Source organism: Lithobates pipiens, unplaced genomic scaffold (genome assembly GCF_037356315.1).
Source record: "Lithobates pipiens isolate NorthernLeopardFrog02 unplaced genomic scaffold, aLitPip1_a1.2 Scaffold_23, whole genome shotgun sequence".
Taxonomy (NCBI): domain Eukaryota; kingdom Metazoa; phylum Chordata; class Amphibia; order Anura; family Ranidae; genus Lithobates; species Lithobates pipiens.
This window is the reverse complement of record NW_027507785.1, coordinates 113790856-113814844: the sequence shown is the minus strand read 5'-3', so window position 1 is coordinate 113814844 and position 23989 is coordinate 113790856. Positions and strand designations below refer to the sequence as shown.

The 23989-nt window shown below is 39.9% G+C and overlaps 1 protein-coding gene across 10 annotated transcripts in view; it reads left to right on the top strand.

Annotated features, from left to right (window-relative positions):
- CHL1 (cell adhesion molecule L1 like) overlaps positions 1–23989 on the top strand; it is a 248112-nt gene that overhangs the window by 132040 nt on the left and 92083 nt on the right. For 8 of the 10 annotated variants that reach the window (XM_077452237.1, XM_077452235.1, XM_077452227.1 and 5 more), the window contains 6 exons: positions 1139–1300; positions 12220–12328; positions 15531–15721; positions 17626–17748; positions 20309–20479; positions 23331–23445. In XM_077452237.1, coding sequence (XP_077308363.1) covers positions 1171–1300; positions 12220–12328; positions 15531–15721; positions 17626–17748; positions 20309–20479; positions 23331–23445 — 839 coding nt within the window. In that variant the 5' untranslated portion in view covers positions 1139–1170. The remainder of the gene's footprint in view (positions 1–1138; positions 1301–12219; positions 12329–15530; positions 15722–17625; positions 17749–20308; positions 20480–23330; positions 23446–23989) is intronic. The other 2 variants (XM_077452233.1, XM_077452232.1) reach the window with 1 other exon arrangement.

Sequence of the window (23989 nt, the reverse complement as noted above, 5' to 3'; positions counted from 1 at the left end):
TTAGAAAGTGCTGAAGCAAGAAGATCAGCATGACACCCATGCTACTGCCATTGTCAGATTCAAAATGGCAGACTCTATAGTTCTCTTAGCACATCATTCCTTAAAGGGGTTGTAAAGGTTTAATTTTTTTTTTTTAAATAACAAACATATCATTCTTACCTGCACTGTGCAGTTCGTTTTGCACAGAGTGGCCCCGATCCTCGTCTTCTGGAGTCCCTCGGCGGCTGTCTTGGCTTCTCCCCGCAAGAGCTCACCCCCCTCTGGGAAGCGCTCTCCCAAGGGGATTAGTTTGCAGGCGCGCTCCCATGTGATACACTCAGCCCTGCCCCCGGAATGCCGTGCCATTGATTTGATTGACAGCAGCAGGAGCCAATGGTTGCACTTCTATCAATCATCCAATGAAGAGCCCACAAGAGCTGGGGGAAAGCAACGCAGGATTGTGCCCACGGAGATTAGGGGTACAGGTTAGTAAAACGGGGGTGGGGGGCTCGGATGGGACGGAGAGTGCAAGGTGTTTTTTCCCCTTAATACATAGGATCCATTAAGGCGAAAAAACGCAAAGCTTTACAATCCCTTTAAGGCTTCTTGCACACTGCAGCTTGAAAAAGCTCACTACAGCTTTTTTTTTTTTTTTTTTTTTTACAGAGTTAAAATATAGCGTATAGCGTATAAGCTATTTTTTTTTTTTTACTTTTTTTATTCTTCAGCAAAAAAAGTAAGAAAAATCAGCTTTTTTGGTCAGTAATTTATGCCTCATGCACGCAAATGCCTATTTAAACTTTGTGCAGAACTAGAACACAAGAATATGTCTATAGGCGAAAATGCACGTAAATATGGGCAAATACATAAAAAAAAAAAAATCATCTGAAGTAGATGCCTAAACAGGAGTATCATGTGCAAGAGGCCCTAAACTGCAGCTGTGCTATATTTTTCTGCACAGTTTTGGCTTTGGTCGACGTCTTACCTTAACAGCTGATATGACTTAAAAGTGACTTCTGAACAAATGGATGGCTAATAATACAGTTCTGTTCGTATACAGACAAAATCTTTCTTTATGTACAGCATATTTGTCTTGTTTTTGTACCAAGTCTAATGTGTGCTGTTTGGCCTTTAATGTTGAATAACCCTTTTGTGTCAGTCTGCAGGTGCAAGTACCGCCATCCACGCTTCATGATAACCAGAGAGAAGAAAACCCAGGAGGGCTTCAACACAATGAAAATGCTTTCTCCGTGGGTGCAGGCTGCTTTCTTCATTCTCTCTTTTTTAAAATGCTTTAGGGCTGTTGAAATTCCACATTCAGGTACGCCTTTAATGAAACATTAAGGGGTGTTTAAATAAAACCGAAGTGATCTGCAAGATGATGTTTGAAGTAACATTAAAAAAATTCTGTATTTCATAAAAATGTTTTTTAAAAATTCCATTCATTTTCCATTACATTTTAAATGATGTTTTTTTTTACCTTGATAAAAACAAACCAAATTCTAAATTTAAATGATATTGTTTAATTGGAATTTACAGTAGTATCTACTGTTACATCTGTAATACTTGAAATGATTGTAAAAACAGCTCATAACATCAGCAATCATTGGTATTTATTAATATACTGGTCTATGTGATAGACATGGTATTATTCTAACTAATGCCGCGTACACGCGATTTAATTTTGGTCGGAAAAGGCTCCTGATGGAATTTCCGACGGGATTTTGCTCAAGCTGTCTTGCGTACACACAGTCACACCAAATTCCAACCCTCAAGAACGCGGTGATGTACAACATGTACAACGGGACTAAAAAAAGGAAGTTCAATAGCCAGTAGCCAATAGCTTCCATCTTGTAGTTGAATCTGAGCATGCGTGAGTTTTTTCGTGTTGGAATTGCATACACACGAACAGATTTTCAGATAGGAACTTTTTCTGACCGAAAAATTGAGAACATGCTCTCAATCTTTTGGTGGGCGAAATTTGGCCAGCAAACGTCCGATGGAGCATACATACGATCACATTTTCCGACCAAAAGCTCTCATTGGTCTTTTGCTTTTCGAATTTCCAATCATATGTACACAGCATAACTCTATGGAATGCATACTCCTGGTTTAAAAACTTGAAAAGAATAGCAACAAAAATATCTTCCACTGTAAAATGAATGATACAAGCGGTGGCCCACCTAGGGTGCTTTCTGCCCTGGGGGACAAAACTAGTTGGCAATAGTCCTTGTCCAGTGACATCCACACTACGCATTACCGATATTTGGAGGTCACTTCAAAGCCACGGTAATGTGCCCTGACCTGTGCAGACCACAGATGTAGACTGTCATATATCAAAGGGAAGCCCTCTCAGGCTCCCCTAAACTTCTTTATGAAGCCTATGTGTCACATCACATGACAATGTTGGTGTACCTAGGGGATGTTTGTCCTCAAATACAATAGATAGCACCAGGGGCGGACTGACCATTGGGCTACTCGGGCACTGCCCGAGGGCCCCATGCCACTAGGGGGCCCCATCAGGGTTGCCAGCCTCAGTAAAACCCAAGATTATAGTTGCCCCATCTCTCCAGTACCTTCTCAGCCAATAGAAACATGTCTGTGTGTACTGTGTGTGTGATATTATACTGTGTGTGTGTTTGTGTATACTATGTGGCCCCATAATCTCTGATTGCCTGGGGGCCCCATAATCTCCTATTGCCCGGGGGCCCCATGAGTTGTCAGTCCGCCCCTGGATAGCACACAGAGAAAAGGGAAACTCTCCTAAGCCCTCCTACGAAAGGAAGTCTGGGAAGCCTCCCCTTCGCTCTGCTGAGCTTCAGTGTATCTGAGTTCGCAGCCAGTGAGCTAATAAGGACAGAGAAGTGGCGGGGCCAGGCCATGCTCTGTATGAGAATGGACTCACAGAGCATGGCTCAGGAGCAAGTCTACTCGAGCGTCCCGATGAATGAATCCTGCTATGGGGGCACTCGGCAGGGGTGAGGAGCCAGGACCACCAGCGGGTAACCCAAAAAGAAAATGTAAAACCACTGCACAGAGCATGTAATTATAACATGTTTGTTATATATTTTTTTTTATTCTTTACTTTAGAATCACTTCAAGGGTAACACTTAAATGTACAGATAATCATGTAAATCCTGGTGTCTGTGCATCCTTTGTCTGTTACAAATGTTTGATACCGATCAGCCCTGCAGATCAGCTGAGTTACTTCCAAGAGTTACTAAATTATATTTTGGTTGTTAGAATGTGTGGTCATCTTATCTATTGCCAGCCCATAGACGTGTTATGCTATTCATTTTATTTGCTGCCCGAAAAAAAAAATCCATCTGTCTAAAGCTGGATACACAGGTTACAATTTTCTGTAGATTTTTCCCTTCGGATTTAATAAAACCATATAATATGAGGTCAAACCTTAAGGCCGCGTACACACGCGGGGACTGTTCGCTCAACTTTGTCCGTCAAACAGTTTCAGCAAACAGTCCGCTCAAAATTAGCATGGACGGACTTGCCCACACACGACGAACGAACAGTTTGCTGAAACCGTGCGCGATGACGTGAACGGCACGTACGACGGGACTAGAAAACGACGTCCTATACACTGCAATGCAAACTTCGGCGTGTAAATCCTTTCTGAGCATGCGCGGAACTTAGTTTGACGAACAAGCCTACACACGAGGGGACTGTTCGCTGAAACAAAGTTTCAGCGGACAGTTTTTCGGAATTTCCGAAAAACTTTGTTCAGCAGACTGTTCGCTGAAACTGTCCGCTGAAAGCCCACACACGAGCGGACTGTCCGCTGAAACACTGTTCAGCGGACAAAGTTGGGCGAACAGTCCCCGCGTGTGTACGCGGCCTAAGAGTTTTGTTTTGTATGCAACCAGGCAGGCCCTTGCACTACATGGTTTTGGTAAATCTAAGCCCTTGTACACACAGTCGGACATTTCGACGGAAAATGTCCGATCGGACTGTGTTGACATATAATCCGACCGTATGTGGGCTTCATCTGACTTTTTCCATCGGAATGTTCAAAGTTTGAGAGCTGGATATAAAATTTTCCGACAACACGATCCGATCGGACAAAGTGCCACACATGCTCAGATCAAATTCCTAGACCAAAGCTATTAAAATAGATAGTAACTAAAAAACGTCATCACGTTACGAACTATCAGATTTTCGACCGTGTGTACAAGGGCTTAAGGAAATATGACAAAACAAGTTGTATAGTGTGTATGGGGTCTTAGGAGTTCTTCACCTGATGTACGTTCTGGTTGGACATGCACTCCCCTTTTGACAATTTTTGTGGGCTGAGCACTATCCTGCTAGATTTATCCTCCAAGCACTAACCTGACAGATTTATTGACCAGACACTTACAGGAGTTTTGCTTTACTTGCACTGATGACAACACCATAATCTACAAAGAAATACGTGCTTATGCTGTCAGCTGCTTGCCACTGATGGCACATTTATATTAATCACAGGTGTGCTGTAAGATTATAACAAGTCCTGAAGAATCATTGTATGATACTTTCCACTGATGAAAACTATGCAATTTGAATATATGGCTGTACATATTTGGCTGTGCCTAGACAATAAGGCATGTTTTGTATATTTTATTTGTCCTAGGGGCAATAAATAATTTGCGTGCCTGTTCACATTTCCTGCATTTCATCTTTGCCTTTACAAGGCACTAAAATCCATGAATACCTGATCTGTTATTCAGGAGACCTTTGCTCTCCTTTGTTTTCAGTGGAAGGTTTTGTGGTTTCCTTAGTCCCCATCACCTTCCATACTGCTAGTTCTTATTGGCTCTACTGCAAGTCTATAATGAGCATTATTTCCAGCAATGGGAGCCAGTGAATCTCAAGATATCAATCACACATGTGAAAATAATGACCATTATGACAAATAACACATATGTTATAGTTAAGGGTTCATTCTTGTCTATGTGCATTCAGTTACACACATTTTTGATCTGTGTTACTGCCTGCATTGTTGAGTTTTTTGCATTTTAATGTGTATTTCTGGGCAGTTTAAACATATACTATGTTAAGTAAAGCTACGGTATACATTAGTAGAGTTGAATTCAACATTTTTCGTTGTCGGAGCATTCGTTCGTTTTTCTAATCATTAGTGAGATCAAATTGACAATTGTTTTTGGCCATCAGGATAAGCAAATTTGAACGAGCAGTATGGAAGATGTTTCCTGAATTGAAATGAAATTTCTTAGTGTATGTACTTTTCATTTGGTAAAGTCCATTCATTACAAAATTGAAATGAAATATTGAACTACTTTAGAATGACAGTTGAATTTACTGAGAATTTTCATCTGAATTTTTATTTAAAATTCTACTAGTTTATACCCAGCTCTAGGAAGAAACATTTTGAATAGGGGTATAAATGCACTGAAAACGTAGAATTAGATGTAATATTATATCATGTAATATTATAATGTCTTATTATTATAGTAAAGATGAACTTCAGGTATGAATTCAGCTATGTCTATAAATGTTCTCTGCTTGGATGAGGTGGAGAGGCGGGCTGGTGACATCACGATTTCTGTCCATTCTATCCTGAGATTTACACAGCTCTGCCTAGCAGGGGAGGGAACCTGATCTTTCTCTCCTGCAATTTCACTTTCACTTACAAGTCCCTTCCAAACCCTCACCCTGTGACTGAACAGTGAATGGAGAAGCAACACAGTGATGAGCACATTTTCTGCTATTCATCTCTCTCTTATAATCAGAATGACTAGTTTTGCAGGTTCGTTGTGGATATGCACTGATGTGCCGCTCAATGTTCCTTCTTTGGAAATTACGTAGTTTCCTAATTTGTCTACAGAAACATTTGTCTACATCATTTTCAAAAATGATGTAGACAAGCTATGGTGTATTGTAAGCTATAAGCACCTGAGACCCCTTATACCATGGCCCTATGTGTTAATGTGATCTTCTTAATATGAGTTTTTCCTTTAAGTAACTAATTATATTGTTTTGATGCTGATTGGTGGCAAAAGAGAAGTAACCCTAGTTTTTTAGTAAGGACATGCTGATACTTAAAGTGTAAGAAAAAAATGAAAACGTGAACTAACACTGTACATCCTTCCCATGACCCAGTCCCTTCTGTACTTACCTCCATAAGTGATGAGCTGTCAGTGCCAATGCAGCCAGTGATGCAGTCCAGGGATTTGAAATGTGTTACTGGTAACAGTGCCAAGTGGAAATAAAGTGAAAAAAAATGTAAAAAGCAAAGCAGCATATTTTAGGACTGATAAGGTACAACATATTACATTTTTGTTCTTAAATTTAGACTTGCTTTAAGGCTCTGTATGACTTATGCCTAATCCAAATTCCACACAGGCTAGTTTTTTTACTCTAAGTAGGAACGCATTCCTGTTTTAATAAAAGAACAACTATTTTTATAAATTATATGGGCAAATCTTTGGGTGGGGGAACTTGATCCTCTGTCAGGTCTTCCCTGCTGTCTTTAAGCTCTATTCCCACCCTCATTGACCTCCATATATTGCTGAGGAGTAAATGACTGTGCCCACTTACAGGTTTCCCACACCAATGGTCAGTGACAACATGCTGCCCAGCTTCTCAGCCAGGCTCACTGGATAAACAAATGTCAATAAACAATGGGGGAATTGCACAGAAACCACTTTGAGAAGGTCTATTTACTCCTCTTCCCCCAATGTAATATATCTTAACACTGAACATAGAAGCAATAGTAGAATTTGATGTTTACTGTTCTAGCATTCAAACTTATATTTTTGCCCAGTTTATACAGTCAATGTGCAATAATGGGTGGCAATTCCCCCACAAACATCTAACGAGTGGCGTTACTTGAATCCGCTAACTAAACATTTCCACCCCATCCATCTGAGGTTTTAAAGCTGTAATGCATGGGCATGAGTCATGGGTTTGCTTGATTTTTTATTGCTATACTTACCTTCCCAATGATCACCTTCCACCCTGTTCCCCTGCCAAAGCCTTGATTAAAAAGATTGGTTTTGGGTCAGGATTTTACAGGGCAAAGGACCCACTCCTAAATACCAGAGACTGGCCCTGTTAATTGTCCACTCAACCAGTGCTGCATCATGAGAAGAAGAGGACAGAGGAAGCTGCTCCACCGTGCTTGACAGAACCAAGTATTTCACAGGCCTCCAGCAGGTGGGCAGGTTGGCTTGAGAGTTAGGCAAAGATAAGCATTGCCAATGTAAGGAAGCGGGCTGTGCAGTGAGCCTGTAATGTTGTCCTGAATGCGCAAAATACAGTTTACTTGGAAGATATTTTATGCAATCATTTTTGCATTGTGTGGTAAATCTGAGTTGTTGGTACAATAATGTATAGATGTCTTCTTCAACTAGGGTGTCTTCTGGATTCTTTAGAGCTGCCCTGGAAAATGCTTAAAAACTGCCACAAATTGCCTGAAAATTGCCAACAAGTCAGTGGATCAAGCCTACCTTTTGCATAAAGCCACATATTTTTATTATGCAGCATTACAACCTGGGGGCTGTGCCAGCCAGCCACTGGCATCCTAACATCCAATGATGCCATTGGTTGATAAGTAGGATTTCAGGCATCGGCACTGCATCCTTGTTTGCCCCTCCCCTGGACCTCTACCACTGGAGTCACATTAGCAGAGAGAGGGAGAGAAACTGAGAGAGAGGAGAAACATTTTTACATCAGTACCAATTTGCATAGATTGATGAATAAAGCACCTCTAATGATGGGTGGCCCTGGTGTGTGGATGTTGCTATGATATGTAGAACTATTAGTTTTGTTTTTATATTTTAGAATTGAGTGCATAGAGATTGTGCAGAATTTTAAAGGGCGTCTTGACTGAAAAAAGGTATAAAAACACTGTTTTATAGTACGTAAAATAGCTGAGTCTGCGAACCCTGTTAGATTAAATTCAAAATGTCCCAGGAGACACAACGGGAAGGGTTCGGAAATCTCTCCACAGTGCAGGAAAATCCATTCTCACAGTTGTCACTGAAACAGGCATCCACATTGGAAAATTTCCCTCCACCTTTGTTCTGTACTACCAGTGGCAGCCAGTGGTGATTTTTCTTTTCAGGAGTGTGACAAACAGTACTGCCCGACCCCCCCCCCCCCCCCCACTGGTTGGTCAGTTGGTCGGGTGGGTCTGGTGCACCTACCTCATCTATGGGCTTCTCCCGGGCTTCACCGGCGGCGGCAGTGGCTTTCCCTTCCTCTGCTTTCCACAGGCATCGTGGCAGCTTCCGTTTCCTCCTTCCTTCGCTGCGGCCAATTGGCACTCTTCTCCTTTTGGCCAATTGGAATACGGGTCTCAGACCTGCTTCTGATTGGCCAGATTGAGACTCAGAGTTTCAACAGTGAATATTTATTCGCTGTTGTAACACCTGGGTGGGCTCCTGATGCAATGCTCTGCTCCACGGGCTCAACCTATTTTGAAGCCTATTAGAGCCTCTGGCTCTAATCAGGTGCATCAAAAAAAAACATGTGCCCGGCGTCCTGAAAGGGGCCGAATGCATGAATATGGGGTGGCAGTGACCTGTCAAAATAGTTGCCGTGAATAGTGGGGGCGGCGCTCCGGCGCCCCTAATGGACAGGCCGCCACTGTATACTATACTATAGAGTAAATTTGACAGCCCCTTTCTTGGTGGATGCCACATGACAAATAAAGAGGGTCAATCTGCCCAGTGAGGAAACAGTCAATCCGTTAGAACTGAAATCCCAATAAAGGCCCCAACCCTTCCCTACTCTTTTTAAAACTAAAAAATAAAACCAAAAAAAAAGGTTTCAGCCTGAGAAATACTTGAAGAATACAAAATAATTTTGCCTCCCATAGCTATGGTAATGGGATATATAAAAATATATATCTACCAGTCTAAGAACCCTTTGGGAATGAAGTACAAATAAATGCCTAATAAGAAGGAAAGAGTTTTTGCTTTATTGCAATATAAGTAAAGGAACCATGAAATAGTCTTGTGAAAACATGATGAAAGCTGGCGTGAATCATTCACATGGTAATACGTTGGGTTTAACAGATCTGTTCAGAAATGCACACATTTTGGCTAGCGTATGCAGGTGAAACATCTCCAAGATAACAGCTCATCTGACAGGTCCTAACAAAACAGTCTCTCCTTAAAGCAAACCTGTCACTTCTCTATAATTATCAATTTGGGTGCACTTTTAAAAAGAGGACACTGGTGGGTGGTGAGTGAAATCTTTGCTCCCTTGTAGAGCTAGAAGCACTGCTGCTATCTAACATTTCCTGGTCTGTTGCATAGCATGTCCCAAGTTGGGCTGTATGGTTCTTTGAGCCGGCTGTTATGTTGCTACAAGACTGCTGGGTAAAGGAACTATGCCTCCCAGTGGGGCATCATCATCCAACACATCCAGGAATGTCAGAAAGCAGCGGTGCTGCTAGCTTTGTAATAGAGCGAAAATTTCACTTTTTGAGGTTTGAGTTGAATGGACAAGGTCCCTTTATGATATAATTAAAGGCAGTACTTTTTTTTCCAACCACTTTTGGACCGCCGCACGCCGATATACGTCCTTACTTTGAAGTGGAATATCGTTGTTATGGCAGCAGCTAGCTACCATAACCCTGTATACTCTTCTTTGGCCGCCAAGCCGCTTTACGATAAGAGTGGACTCTGAGGCGAGATCACTTTTATTGGCAGTGGGAGAGGGGCGATTAGATCTTTACCCTTGCTGGGTATGGAGACGAGTGAGGGAAAGATGGCCGCCACCTGTCTCCATAACACTGCAGGGCGGAAGCGAAGTCAAAATGTCACTTCCGAACATAGCCATTTTTTTTATATATATATATAACAAAATTATTTTTTTTTTTTTTTCTTGCATTTTAGTGTAAATATGAGATCTAAGGTCTTTTTGACCCAGATCTCATATTTAAGAGGTCCTGTAATGCTTTTTTTCTACTAAAAGGGATGTTTACATTCCTTGTAATAGTAATTAAAAGTGACACAATTTTTTTTCAAAAAACTGTGTAAAAATAAAAGGTAAAATAAATATGAATTTTTTTTTTAAACACGCCTTGTCCCAACGAGCTCTCGCACAGAAGCGAACCCATACGCGAGTAGCGCCGGTATGTGAAAATGATGTTCAAACCACTTCCTCTGTAGCTCAAAACATGTAGAATTTTTTAAATGTCGCCTACAGAGATTTTTAAGGGTAAATGTTTGTCGCCATTCCACGAGGGGGCGCAATTTTGAAGCGTGACATGTTGGGCATAAATTTACTCAACGTAAAATTATCTTTCACAATATAAAAAAATAAATTGGGCTAACTTTACTGTTGTCTTATTTTTTTATTCAAAAAAGTGTATTTTTTCCCAAAAAAGTGCACTTGTAAGACCGCTAAGCAAATACAGTGTGACAGAAAGTATTGCAACGACCGCCATTTTATTCTCTAGGGTGTTAGAAAAAAAAAGTATAATGTTTGGGGGTTCTAAGTAATTTTCTAGCAAAAAACTTGTAAACAACACCTCTCAAAAAGAGGCTCGGTCCTTAAGTGGTTAAGAGAGATTAGCGAATAACATGAATGAATAACATTTGTAATATGTGTTAAATATGCGTCTTACAAATAAGTCTTGTTTTATGTATGATCTTTATTCACACAGGAATATGAGGGCATCCATATGACGTGAGATTTTTCACTTTGCCAAAAGAAAAATGCATGCTGCTGAAGTACCACTATGAGTTGGTGTACTCAACAAAAACAAAAAAACACTCCCTATGTGGCTAATATAATATGCCATACAGTTGCTAAAGCCCAACTCTGGGAAATTTGAAAATGATCCCTTGCAGTGGGGTTGCCCTCCACGGCAAGGGCTAATTACTTCTTTAGGTCTAAAGCAGTGGTCATCAACCCTGCCCTCAGGGCCCACTAACAGGCCAGGTTTTATGTATTACTCTGGGGAGATGCAGACTAGAATACTGCAATCACTGAGCAGAAAATGATATCACCTGTCATGTATTTCAGTTATCTTGCAAACCTGGCCTGTTAGTGGGCCCTGAGGACAGGGTTGATGACCACTGGTCTAAAGGACTTATTTTAGAAAAATTGCTTACCCGATCCTCTGCTCCTCTCTGCAGCATCTTCTCCCCTATGCTTCCACTTCTGCAGTCTAAGGTCCTGACGTCAACAAATCCAATGTAGGGTCCATAGCCTTGCATTGGACGTGATGACACTGAATACATCACCAGTGCATGGGGGAGAAGAGGATCAGATAAGTAAAAATGCTTCTCCTTTCCCCTAGACTAAACAAGCAATTAATCCATGGAGTGCAAGTGCAGCCCCACTGCAAGGGATCATTTTGCAGTTTCCCAGTGTTGGGGTTTAAGAGTAAAACACATTAAATGGATTGAGACAATGAAATCTCCCTCTAGTGGCTAATCTACAAATCTCTAGATTTATTACAATAACAAAAAGAACTAGCTTATAAAATTGTTAGTCATATATAAATTGCTACAATAATTAATAGTAATTGAAATATTTAGCTACTGAGCATACCGCTATATTTTCCTTCCATCCTCTATCTTTAATAGATACTGGTAGTAGTATATGCAGGGCAGGCTCTACCATGGGCCCCAGTGTGTCTATTGGACCCAGGCAACACTTTGAGAGCGGCAGCAAAATGAACCATGGCCGCCTCTCCGTCTTTTCTATTTACCCAGCAAATTGATGACCAAGGTTTTTTTTTCAGCAGTTTTGTGTGTCATGATGATAACTGCCAACCAGTCCCCTCTGCCTGCCCCTATACTACCATAGACAGCCACTATACTGCTCTAGCCTGTCTATATACTACCCTAGCCTGTCCATATACTACCCTAGCCTGCCTATCTACTATCCTAGCCTTCTTATCTAATACTTCTTATCTAATACCCTAGCCTACCTATCTACTACCCTAGCCTGTCTATCTACTATCCTAGCTGCAGAGGGTGGGCCAACTCAATATTGAACCCTAGGGACTAAGACTGGGATGCCATTAAAGTTCATGTGCATGTAAAGGCAAGCGTCCCAATACTTGGTAATATAGTGTATGTCAAGGTGACTCACACCAGAAGGTATGTAGCACAGAATGTTTTATAAGAGGAGGGACATATTTTAATACATGCTAGTAATATGAGTTAAGGAACACTAGTTTAAAAAATATAATTAGTAATCAAACAACAGAAAATTGACAGATATTCGTTTTCATTTGACTAACTATGATTTTTTCCGCAGTGGAACAGTTGCCAACAATTGTTGAATTCACCAAAGGAGTCCAAGTTGCTTTCCCAGTAGGTGAAGATTTTGCCATCAAGTGTAAAGCTAAGGGAAACCCTAAGCCACAGTAAGTTATCTGGTTAAAATGTACTTCTTTTATCAAGAATGTGTACAGTGTGTATACATATTTTTCCAGTTGCGGGCCAAGAGCTTGTGTATGTCAATTGCATGATGCTAACTTTCTCTGTAGGCTTTGTGAATCCCGTTACGTATACAGTTTGGATGAACCGAGTTTGTCTCTAGTATCCTTTCTCCATATGAAAGCACAAAAAACATCATGCTGATCAGAACTCAGCTTTAACATTGTTATCATGGTTTTTTGCAATCGTTTCTCAAATAAGCCAGACTGTGTATGGAAGTCATATTTCATTTTCTTTGGTCTGTGTTTGGCTAAAAAGTGAACACTATAGAGGCACGTGTGCAGTATTGTTAATGGAAATACTTTCAGTACTCAATAGAACAGATTTGTGTGGCAGTCTGGCATGGGCAAATTGAATTCCATCTATGAACTCTTCTGCCCTTGTTGTTTTAACTTTGGATAGTAAAACATATTTTTTTTTCTGCCAGTAAATACCTTATACAGCCCACTTCTTGTTTCTTGTCTGGTAATAAGCCCAGGCTTATGACATCATGCACAACTCTCTCTCTCTTCTCTCTCAATCTAGAGAGAGTTTGCCAGGAAGGGGGGGGGGGGGATAAGTCATAAGAGGGCCAATGAGAGTTGCAGGGCTGCAGAGCTGGAGGTGTGTCTCTGTAAATCCAGGAAGTGAACAGTCAACAGCTTCAGCTGCCCATAGTTAAAATGGTTGCATTCAGACTTAGTGGAGGGAGATTTCTACAGCATATTTGGCAAGTACAGAATTACAGTATATATAAACTAATATGAAAAATGGTTGGAGGGAAGCTTCAGAATGTAAAAGATGTTTTTATTGCAAATTATGTGCACAGACTGCAGTTCCTCTTTAAGGTTAATTAAGGGAATATCAAATTTTCCTTTAGCAAAGTAAAGCTATGTTGATCAAAATGCTAAATTGTTGACATTTAATTTGAAAATGCACTGTACATTATAAAGAGATGTCTTTTTCACATGCTGCATCTCCTTCAGCCTCTTTTAGCCAGGTCTTGACTACAAGAGTGTGTCAAGTGTCGGTTGGACATTATTGGACATTATTGCTTTGGCAAGCTCCCTGATAATGGCATCAGTGGACCATGCCTGTGCAATGTGTGCCAACATGGCCAAACATAGTCTCCATCAGGGGCGCATGTGACAGTGTGGCAATGTAGGACCACAGTCAGGAGACAGTCGTTATCCTATAATAAAAAAATACATAAACATATTATATGAGATTTTAGTAATGGGTTAGGATCATGTGCAGGATTTCAGCAGAATTTCAGCTCCCCTTTGATAGCTGAACATTCTCTCTACACCTTTAGTAATTTAACCACTTTGTTTTATCAGTTAATTTTAGTCTTAGGACTAAAATGGCATTTTAGTTTTAGTCTCATTTTAGTCAACTAAAATAGTATTCATTTAGTCGACTAAAATGTTTTTTGTCATTTTAGTCAACTAAATTAACACTGTGTTTTATCCCAAAGATAAAATTGTACTTGTTGGTATAGACAGCAGCTACGCTTTCCATTATATTTGTTCTAGTTTTTGTAAATCAGCCCCACAAATCAATTCATATAGAGAACAATTCCAGCAGCATGTCTATTGATTCTTCTAACAAGAAGCCTATTGTTCACAATACCACCGTCAACATGGTAAACAAGTAATGCTAAGGGATTCTAGCCAGTAGTTGTTCTTGTACCTTGTAAATCACTGAAATTGCACAAAGCTTGTGAAATGGCCTTGCCTAGATTTTAACGTCTTATTCAAGAAAAGAGTTTGCGATAATTCTTCAAGTACACGTGAATGCTTCCACCATGTAGTCCAAGTATAAATAAAAGCACAGCACCTTGTTCAGATCTGATTATCACATGTGGCAAAGCTGCTTTGGAGCCTCATCAGTCTCCTTTATAAGGCAAAGTGATGTTTGGCTACTGTTTCCTGATAAAGAAATCTTGTGAGCTCTGAAAAATCGCTTTGTCCCATGTGTTAACTAAATGTGCTCTTTTGTGAGCAAGGTGATGTGTTGGAATTTATACTTTTTATACGTGGACATTCAGTGGCACCATTGGCTGTTTTTAATGCTGGTCTGTAGAGCCATTTGGAGTTTACCCGGGTCTGTTTCGCCTGAGTAGGGCCCACCCCCAAACAATATAGTATATACTATTGTTACTGCTATTTTCTGCCTCTGGGCAAAAACAAAACACCCAGTATACTTCCAAGCCTAGCATTGTCACATGAGGAAGGGAGAAAGTCCACAGCCTTGTGTAAGCTCCAGCTAGAGCAACCAGACCTTGTATAGATCTGTAATTTCTCTCTGCCAATGGCTAGGCAAAGCGCTGAAGGGAGTGAAGGAAGGTGAGTATATATGTTGAGGAGGGGGACATTGCCTATGAAGTGTATGCCAAGCCAAAAAACCTTTTTCTAGTTTTTGGATAATGTGGGGAAGGATTAGAACTCCTGTTCAGGTTTTTGTTTTCTTTCTGGGGCACTGTTAGCCCTTGTACACACGGTCGAGGATTCCGACGGAATGTGTCCGATCGGACCGTTTTGTCGGATATTCCGACTGTGTGTGGTCTACATCGGACTGTTTCCATCGGAGTATCTGACGGACCAAGTTTTCCAACTTGTTGGTAAAATTTTCCGACAAAATGCTCAGATCGGACATACTCCGATCATGTGTAGAGAATTCCGATCGGACAAAGTGCCACGAATAATTTTTATCTTTCTATGTCCCTATTTTGAATATTGTTGTCACTGCATTTTGCATCTTGGGCATATTATTCACCAATTAAACTCCATAAGGAGACACCATTCATTTTGTTACTTCCATTCTGCTAATGTTAATTTGCTAGACCACTTGGCAGTGCCTTCTTTGTTGAAGTCACTGCTCACTGACACCAGAGACAAAGCAGAGCAGCTGACATGCTTTCTGGACTTGGCAGCAATAAATGCAGCTTTGGTGCCAGAGGTTTGTGCCTACAAGCTTAAGAAACGGCTGTTCTTTTCATCCCTTTGGTTCATTTACATGGACAAAATGCTCATTTTGCCTGACCTCCTAAAAACATTTCCTAGCTATTTATGTACAGTTTTTGTGTATTTAGACTATAAATAAACAGGCACTCATGTAATATGCTTATACTGTTTTTTTGTTACACAGATACCATTGGACCAAAAATGGGCACCCGTATAATCCAATTACTGACCCGAATGTAAAGACCGAAAAAGATTCCGGCACCTTTATAATCCATCATAATGGAAACATTTTACAGTACAATGGGACATATCGCTGTTATGCCTTAAACAAACTAGGAACAGCCATTTCAGAGGAGACTACGTTTATTATTCCAGGTATTCATTTAGCTTCCTGAAACCAATAAATGCATGCTCTAGTCCTCTGACCTGCAGTGCATTGTACAGTTTCTGTACTGCATTCACTGTATGTACAAAGCAGTCCAAGGGAGGAAAATACAATAAGTTTATTTAATTATGCCCCCACAATACACCATGCCCATCATTTACTAAATGATCACTTTGCAAAGTAGATTATTTTAGTGAATGAGGTTAAGAAAGTAAAAATTCACTTTACAAACAATGCCCAATCATGTGCAAAAAAAAAAAACAGGATTCTCCTTTGCACATGATTGGATGTTCGAAGTCAGCACAGCATCACCTCATTTACTCAGCTAAGTGAAAATTCACTCTGCAAGAAGAAAATTCACTTCGCTTGATGAGTTGAACTTGTGCCAACTTCAATCACCCAATGATGTGCAAGCAGAAATCCATTTTTAAAATGTTCCTTACACAAGATTTGATATTCTTTACAAGGTACATTGTTTTACTGGGGGGTTATTTACGAAAAGGCAAATCCACTTTGCACTGCAAGTGCGCTTGGAAGTGCAGTCGCTCTAAATCTAAGGGGAAGATCTGAAATGAGGGGAAGCTCTGCTGATTTTATCATCCAATCATGTGCAAGCTAAAATGCTGTTCTTTATTTTCCTTGCATGTCTCCCTCGGATCTACAGCAACTTTACTTTCAAGTGCACTTGCAGTGTAAAGTGGATTTTCCTTTAGTAAATAACCCCCGCTGTGTGCTTTTCTTGGTGGTTTCAGGTTATCTATTTGAATATTTATTTTTATTTAAATATCCTCTTGTGAAAAATAAGACAACAGTCAGTTAATTTATATAATTGGAATTTTACTTGGCATTTAACCACTTAAGGACTGCCTCACGCAGATGTATGTCGGCAGAATGGCACGGCTGGGCACAAGCATGTACCTATATGTTGCTTTTTACATAACGTCATACATAACACCGACACTGTCCCCTAGTGGTTAACTCCTTCACTGCCAGTGTCATTTACACAGGAATCAGTACATTTAAATAGCAATGATTGCTGTATAAATGACAATGGTATCAAAAATGTGTCAAAGATGTGTGATGTGTCTGCCATAATGTTGCAGTCACAATAAAAATCGCTGATCGCCGCCATTACTAATAAAAAAATATTAATAAAAATGCTATAAAACTATCCCCTATTTTGTAAACGCTATAACTTTTGCGCATACCAATCAATAATAGCTAATTGTGATTTTTTTTTACCAAAAATATGTAGAAGAATAGGTATCGGCCTAAAATGAGGAAAAACATTTTTTTTATATATTTTTTGGGGATATTTATTATAGCAAAAAGTAAAAAATATTGAATTTTTTTCAAAATTGTCGCTCTATTTTTGTTTATAGCGCAAAAAATAAAAAACGCAGAGGTGATCAAATACCAACAAAAGAAAGCTCTATTTGTGGGAAAAAAAGTACGCCAATTTTGTTTGGGAGCCACGTCGCACAACCGCGCATTTGTCAGTTAAATCGACACAGTGCCAAATCACAAAAAGGGGCTTGGTCCTTTGGCTGCAAATTGCTCCGGGGCTTAAGTGGTTAATATGTATGCCTGGTGTTTGATAAGTACCACAGTGATTAGTGAGGTGTTTCTGTTGCTCGGGCCCCAGGAATGGACACAGAAGTGATGCTGCTCTGTGTGAAATGCCCACTAGCATGCAGGAAAAGCATAAAAATTGGTATCAGGACTTGGTTACCACACTTAATATATCTATGCGTCAAAACTGAATTGTCGATTTGTCTTTTTATCTTTAATGTATAATAATGTTTAACATAGCACTGGATCAGTCAACAGGTAAAGTTGATATTCTTTTTTTTTTTGGCTCCAAATATACATTTAACATATTTATAACCTACAGGAGATCCTAAATTTCCCAAAGAGGAAATCCCACCACTGGAGTTAGAAGAAGGGGACCCTGCTGTTTTAAGCTGTGATCCACCTGCTGGCATCCCACCAGTTTCTGTCCACTGGATGACACCTGGTAAAAACCCATAGTCTGCAGCCTACTTTGTATTTGTGTTCATAGATATTCTCTTTGTTAGGGGGCATATTATCTCATAAATAACTGGCTTTAATGAAATTGTTCATTTTTTTAAAAATCCAATGCCTTATTTTTGTAGAGCTTTAGAGTTTCTTTGATCTCCTATTTTGCCTATATAACACTACCTGTTAGTAAGATCTGTTCATGCCTTCACTCAAGATTGGAAACACTGCTTGCGTCCATACAGATATATACGGGGCAGGGAAAATATGTTTTAAAGCAAAAGGTTTTTTTTTCATTTTTTTATACATACCCTCTAAAATTGCAAGTTAAAAATAGTGCATGCACGCTTCCAAAACTGTTTGTCTTGTGGCTTATACAGAGAGTCTCCAAGCTGCTGTTCAGACGTAATGCAGGATTTGGGATATTCTATTTGCCTCAGCTCTGTAAGCTTTACAGCCCAGCGGTCATAGGTTTTCCACACCTTCCCCTTAGTATGTCATTATGCTCCTATATTTGCATAGGAGGCAGATATCATCACTGCTCCTTCAAGTCCTGTCCATTTTGTTCCCATTTCTGGACAGCTGCATCTTTTTTAACAAGTAACAAAAGGCTTAAAAAGAGTTGGAGAGGATTGGTATAAATGCCTTACTGCTAAGGATGAGCCAAACACCCTCCCGGTTCGGTTCACACCAGAACATGCAAAGAGGAAAAAAATTTGCACGAACGTGCCAACAGCATTAAAGTCTATGGGACACAAACATGAAAGATCAAAAGTGCTCATTTTAAAGGCGTATATGCAAGTTATAGTCATAAAACGTGTTTGGGTACCCAGGTCCTGCCCCAGGGGACATGTATCACTGCAAAAAAAAAGTTTTAAATACTGACCTTTTTTCGGGAGCGGTGATTTTAATAATTCTTAAAGTGAATTAATAAAAATGAAATATTCCTTTAAATATCGTACCTGGGGGGTGTCTATAGTATGCCTGTAAAGTGGCGCAGTTTTCCCGTATTTAGAACAGTACCACAGCAAAATAACATTTCTGAAGGAAAAAATTCATTTAAAACTGATCGTGGCTGTAATAAATAAAACTGACTTTTTCCTTTAGAAATTTAATTTTGACATGGTATTGTTCTAAACACAGGAAAACCACTTTACAAACATACTATAGACACACCCCAGGCACGATATTTAAAGGAATATTTGATTTTTATTGTTTCACTTTAAGCATTATTAAAATCACTGCTCCCGAAAAAAAGTCAATTTTTAAAACTTTTTTTTGCATTGATACATGTCCCCTGGGGCAGGACCCAGGTCTCCAAACACTTTTTATAGCAATAACTTGCATATAAGCCTTTAGAATGAGCACTTTTGGTTTTTCATGTTAATGTCCCATAGACTTTAACGGTGTTCTGCTGCTTTGGAATTTTGCGCAAACACAGCATAATGTTCGCTGTTCGGCGAACATCGGGCTCATCCCTACTTATCGCACACTAGTTCCTGGCAAAAAAAGAATAAAAAATAATGAAAAAAAATTGTGCCTATGGGAAACTTCCTGTGAGGGAATGATTACATCTCTTCACTTAGATGGTACCACCCCTTTATCACCTCCCATTAATGCTGATGAACAAACCGGGCAAGATGACGTGAATAATATGAAATATAAAAGGTAACACAGGTTTGCAAGTATTTAATTTTAAGTTGCAATTTTAGAGTTTGTGTATTGAAATTAAGATACTTTAGTTCTGCTTTAAAGTGAATCCAGTCTTTGTTTATGATGAAGGGCAAAGTAGCAGGTTTGTTTTATCGCTATTCTAATCAGCAAATATACTTACCTTCCTATATCTGCCCTGATGAGTCCCCTAAGCCCTTGTACACACAGTCGGAGATTCCGACGGAATGATAATCCGACTGTGTGTGGTCTCCATCGCACTGTTTCCTTTGGAATATCCGACGGATCAAGTTTTCCAACTTGTCTATAAAATTTTCCGACAACATGCTCCGATCGCAAATACTCCAATCATGTGTAGCCTACTCCGACGGACAAAGTGCCACGCATGCTCAGAACAAATTCCTAGACCAAAGCTATTGGCTACTAGCCTGAACGTAGTCCCGTCGTAATGAAATAACGTCATCCCGTTATGTACAATCGGATTTTCCGACAACTTTGTCCAACCGTGTGTATGCAACAGTTTCAGACAAAATCCGTCGGACAAAATCCAACAGATTTGGTTGTCAGAATGTCCGACCATGTGTACAAGGGCTTAGAGTTGTTTTAGTCAAAGCTTACATGGGCCAGAGGACTGTCGTTGGCCATTTTTGACAGAATTGTGCCAGCACTGTTGCGTGAAATACTGAGTTGTGGGACAAATGTTCCCCATAACCAAAAAGCAAGTACCCGATAAGTAATCATCTCCAGAGGGTTGGTTTTAGGTATCCACTGACCTGAAATGTGTACATTTATTTAAATGCATGTGAATTACCTTTGGAATGCATCAAATTTATGTATGCATGTTTGGAAAACATACAATTTATTATCTCTTGGTGGTTTCATTTCAGATCTTCGCCACATCACTCAGAGCAATCGCGTGTCAGTTGGACTTGATGGAAAGCTGTATTTTTCACATGTAACTCAAGCAGACAGCTTAACAAATTATTCCTGCCTTGCCGCTTTCTCCAGGATCAGGCACATGGCACAGAGGACACCCATTAGCCTCAAAATCTTTAACAGTAAGAACAATTTCTTAAGTTTTCAATTAAAAGTTTGATGCAATTTTGATGCATAACCCAACTCAAGATAACAGACCATTCTACTCTCTCTTTCCTTATACTAAATTTACAATCAACACACTCAGGGTGTTAAGTTTATTTTTTTTTCTCTTTTTTGGTTACTTCTATTGGTATCTGGCATGTCCCCACATTCTATCCCAACCTCACCACTCATGCAATTCCTCTTGGTTTGCTTGTGTCCAGACACAGTGATGTTATGTTGTCTCTAATATATTGTCTAAACCTTAAACCAGTCATGTCCAAAGTCCGGCCAGTGTGCCAATTGCAGCCCGCATTCTGGTTTTGAATGGACCACCTGGTTATTTGGACATATATATCTTTTGTGGCCCCCAACGATCTCCCAGCACCGGGGGCCACAAAATATATATATGCTGGCTGCCTTGGAGGGGACAGGGAGGAGGCGGGCCGTACACACAGGAGAATTTACTGTTTACACAGCAGCCTCTGTAATAGGAAGTCTGTCTCCTGTGCTGCCATTGGATGACTGTTCTGTCCATCAAAGGATGTGGGACTTTTATTAAGGAGGCTGCCGAGAAAACAGGAGTTTTTTCTGTATGTAATCTTTTGGTGCTTGTCCCACCCCTCTCCCTGTCCCCTCCAAGGCTGCAGATGGATGGGCATCAATTAGGCTGCACTGATGGCAATGGTGGGTGCTGCATTCCTGGCAATGGTGGGTGCTGCATTACTGGCAATGGTGGGTGCTGCGTTCTTGTAAATGGTGGGTTCTGAATTCTTGGCAATGGTGGGTGCTGCGTTCTTGTAAATGGTGAGTTCTGCATTCTTGGCAATGGTGGGTGCTGCATTCCTGGCAATGGCGGGTGCTGCATTCCTAGCGATGGGGGTGCTGTATTCATGGAAATGGGGGTGCTGCACTAATGGCAATGGGGGTGCTGCATTCATGGCACTTGTGAGGCTGCAGATGGGCACTGACCCTTATTTTGCTTCACAGTTCTTTATTTAAAATTTAAGTTTTTTTCCTGAAACTTCCCTCTTAAAGTGAAGGTGCGTGTTATACGCCAATAAATACGCTATATCCAAATAACACGCTCAAGCTCATCTCTTTAATCACACAAAGCCACAAAGGCAAGAGAATTATTGTTGGGCAGTGTATTAGAGCTCGAACAAACACATTTAGACTGAATTTTAATGGTTCAAAGTATGTCAGGCAAAATGGTCGGCCCTCACACATGTTTAATTCATCAAATTTGGCTCTCTTTGAAGAAAGTTTGGACACCCCTGCTTTAAACCCTACTTACATATATATTGTACTTACTTGATGTCTTCTTTTATCTAGAAAATGTATATAAGCTCCTAAAGAAGCTGTCCCTACGAAACATGTAGAGCTTCCTTAAATGTTACTAATCTATCTCTCCAGCCATGTTCCATAGATCTAGGTTTTTAAGGCACTGTATCCCTGATATTAACAGCTACTATCGGAGATATCAAGTTTTTCACTGTAGACTGCTGCAGTACTGTTTTTAGATTTCATTTTAGAATTTATGTATAAATTGTTAGAAATACAAATTTTGCATTTTATCAGTTGTGTCTATAAAGTTAATTTTTCCACTTCCAATCTATAGTGTTCCATGGTTAGGACGTGGCACTGCATTACTTTACAATATACACCCACAGTACCTTCCTGTGATGGTAAAAAAAACTAGAATTTTTGGTTGCAGCCATCCTGAGTAAGGACAGATGATTCTTGTAGAGTTTACTTCCTGGAATCCATCCACCCTTATCTCAAGCATACAGGCTTCAGGGTGTTCTTAGATAAGAAAGCCCCTTCTGAAGACTCCAGGGATATGACAGCATGTGCCTAGGCCTGGAAACCAGAAAGTAACAAAAGAAACGTATATCTCTTGGGGAGTCCATGTAAACATAACTCTGGCACAGTTTCATACTGGAGTGTTCCAGGATATAAATGTCATCCAGGTAGGGTTGATATTAAAGGGTCTACATGAAAGGAAACCTGTAGTGAGATAAATATGGAGGCTGAAATAGCTGACTTCCATTTGAAAACGCTAGTTGCCTGGATTCTCTTTGACGTCAGAACATTCTAAAGTCAGATTAAAAAGTCAGAGTTTAAAGAGACTGTGGGGCTGATTTACTAAAACTAGAGTAAAAAGTTTTATGCAGCCAGCTCTACATAGAAACCAATCAGATTCCATTTTTATTTCAAACCATGATTGAACAAGCTGAAGTTAGAAGCTGATTGGCTACCATGCACAGCTGCACCAGATTTAGCATTGTCCAGTTTTTGTAAATCAACCCCTGTGTGTGACATAGGGGCTGGGGCATTGCACCACAATAGATGATGGAGGATACAAGAGTGCAGCTCTCCAACAAGTGTTGAATAAGTCAGAGCTCCTGATTGGCATTCTTGTTCTGAATGTATTACTTTGAATATATTGAATTCATGGAATCAGCATGAAAGCCATTACATTAATATTTTCAGAAGAAGAGGTAAGTAATAGCAGCCCTATACTACATGTGTCCTTGTGTTTATTTTTTTGTACATTAGCACTCTTGTTTTTTAAGTAATGTAAGTATTTAGGCCCTTTTGATCACATCAGTATAGGTTATTAATTTTGATTATGTATCTCAGGTGTCCAAAATACAAAGTTTCAGTAAAGGATGAACTTATATACATTGTGTCACTGTATTCTTTTTCATGAAGGCTATACATTGTATTTGATAATAGATTGCAAGCACAGGTAGAGAACTGCTGAAAATTAGGGTATGTTCATTACTTTCATATAATTGCTAATAAGAAATGTTCCTTTACTTTTAGATGGAAGATTAAAATATCGAATTCCAAAAATATTAACAACTCAAGGAGGAGCAAACAACCCTATTGTTGTGCTGAAAGGCGAAGTATTGCTGCTGGAGTGCATTGCAGAAGGATTGTAAGTATTACATTACAAAAATATATTCTCATAATACTTATCTGCTTTTATTTATTTTTTTAAGCTAAAATTATGTTATCTCTTCTAACCCCCCCCCCACACACACACACTCCCACTTCCTTTATTCTCACCTAGGATAGGGTGATATTTACTTTGTCCTCACTCTGCCATTGTCAAATATCCCAGGAGGCTGTATTTTCCATTGCTCATGAAATTCCTGCAATATCTTGGAATGTTTGAGTTGCTGACACCCAGTTCTTGAAGCCATGAGCAGAAGGATACAGCCCATTATAGGCAGTGCCATCTTAAGAGCATTATAGGCTACACAATCACGCACGATTGCGCAAAGTTTGCACATTTTCTCTTTCTCCTCTGCAGCCTTTTTCCTCTTCTGTGCTCCACTCAAAATATTATTTCATTTCTGCTCTAAAGGGTATTTTCACCAACACATAATAACGTTTACTTTTCCTCGCCTTTCTTACACTTCCTCAAACTAGTGGCAACTCAGATTGCTATATAAGAGGGACGCATAAGATATTACAGT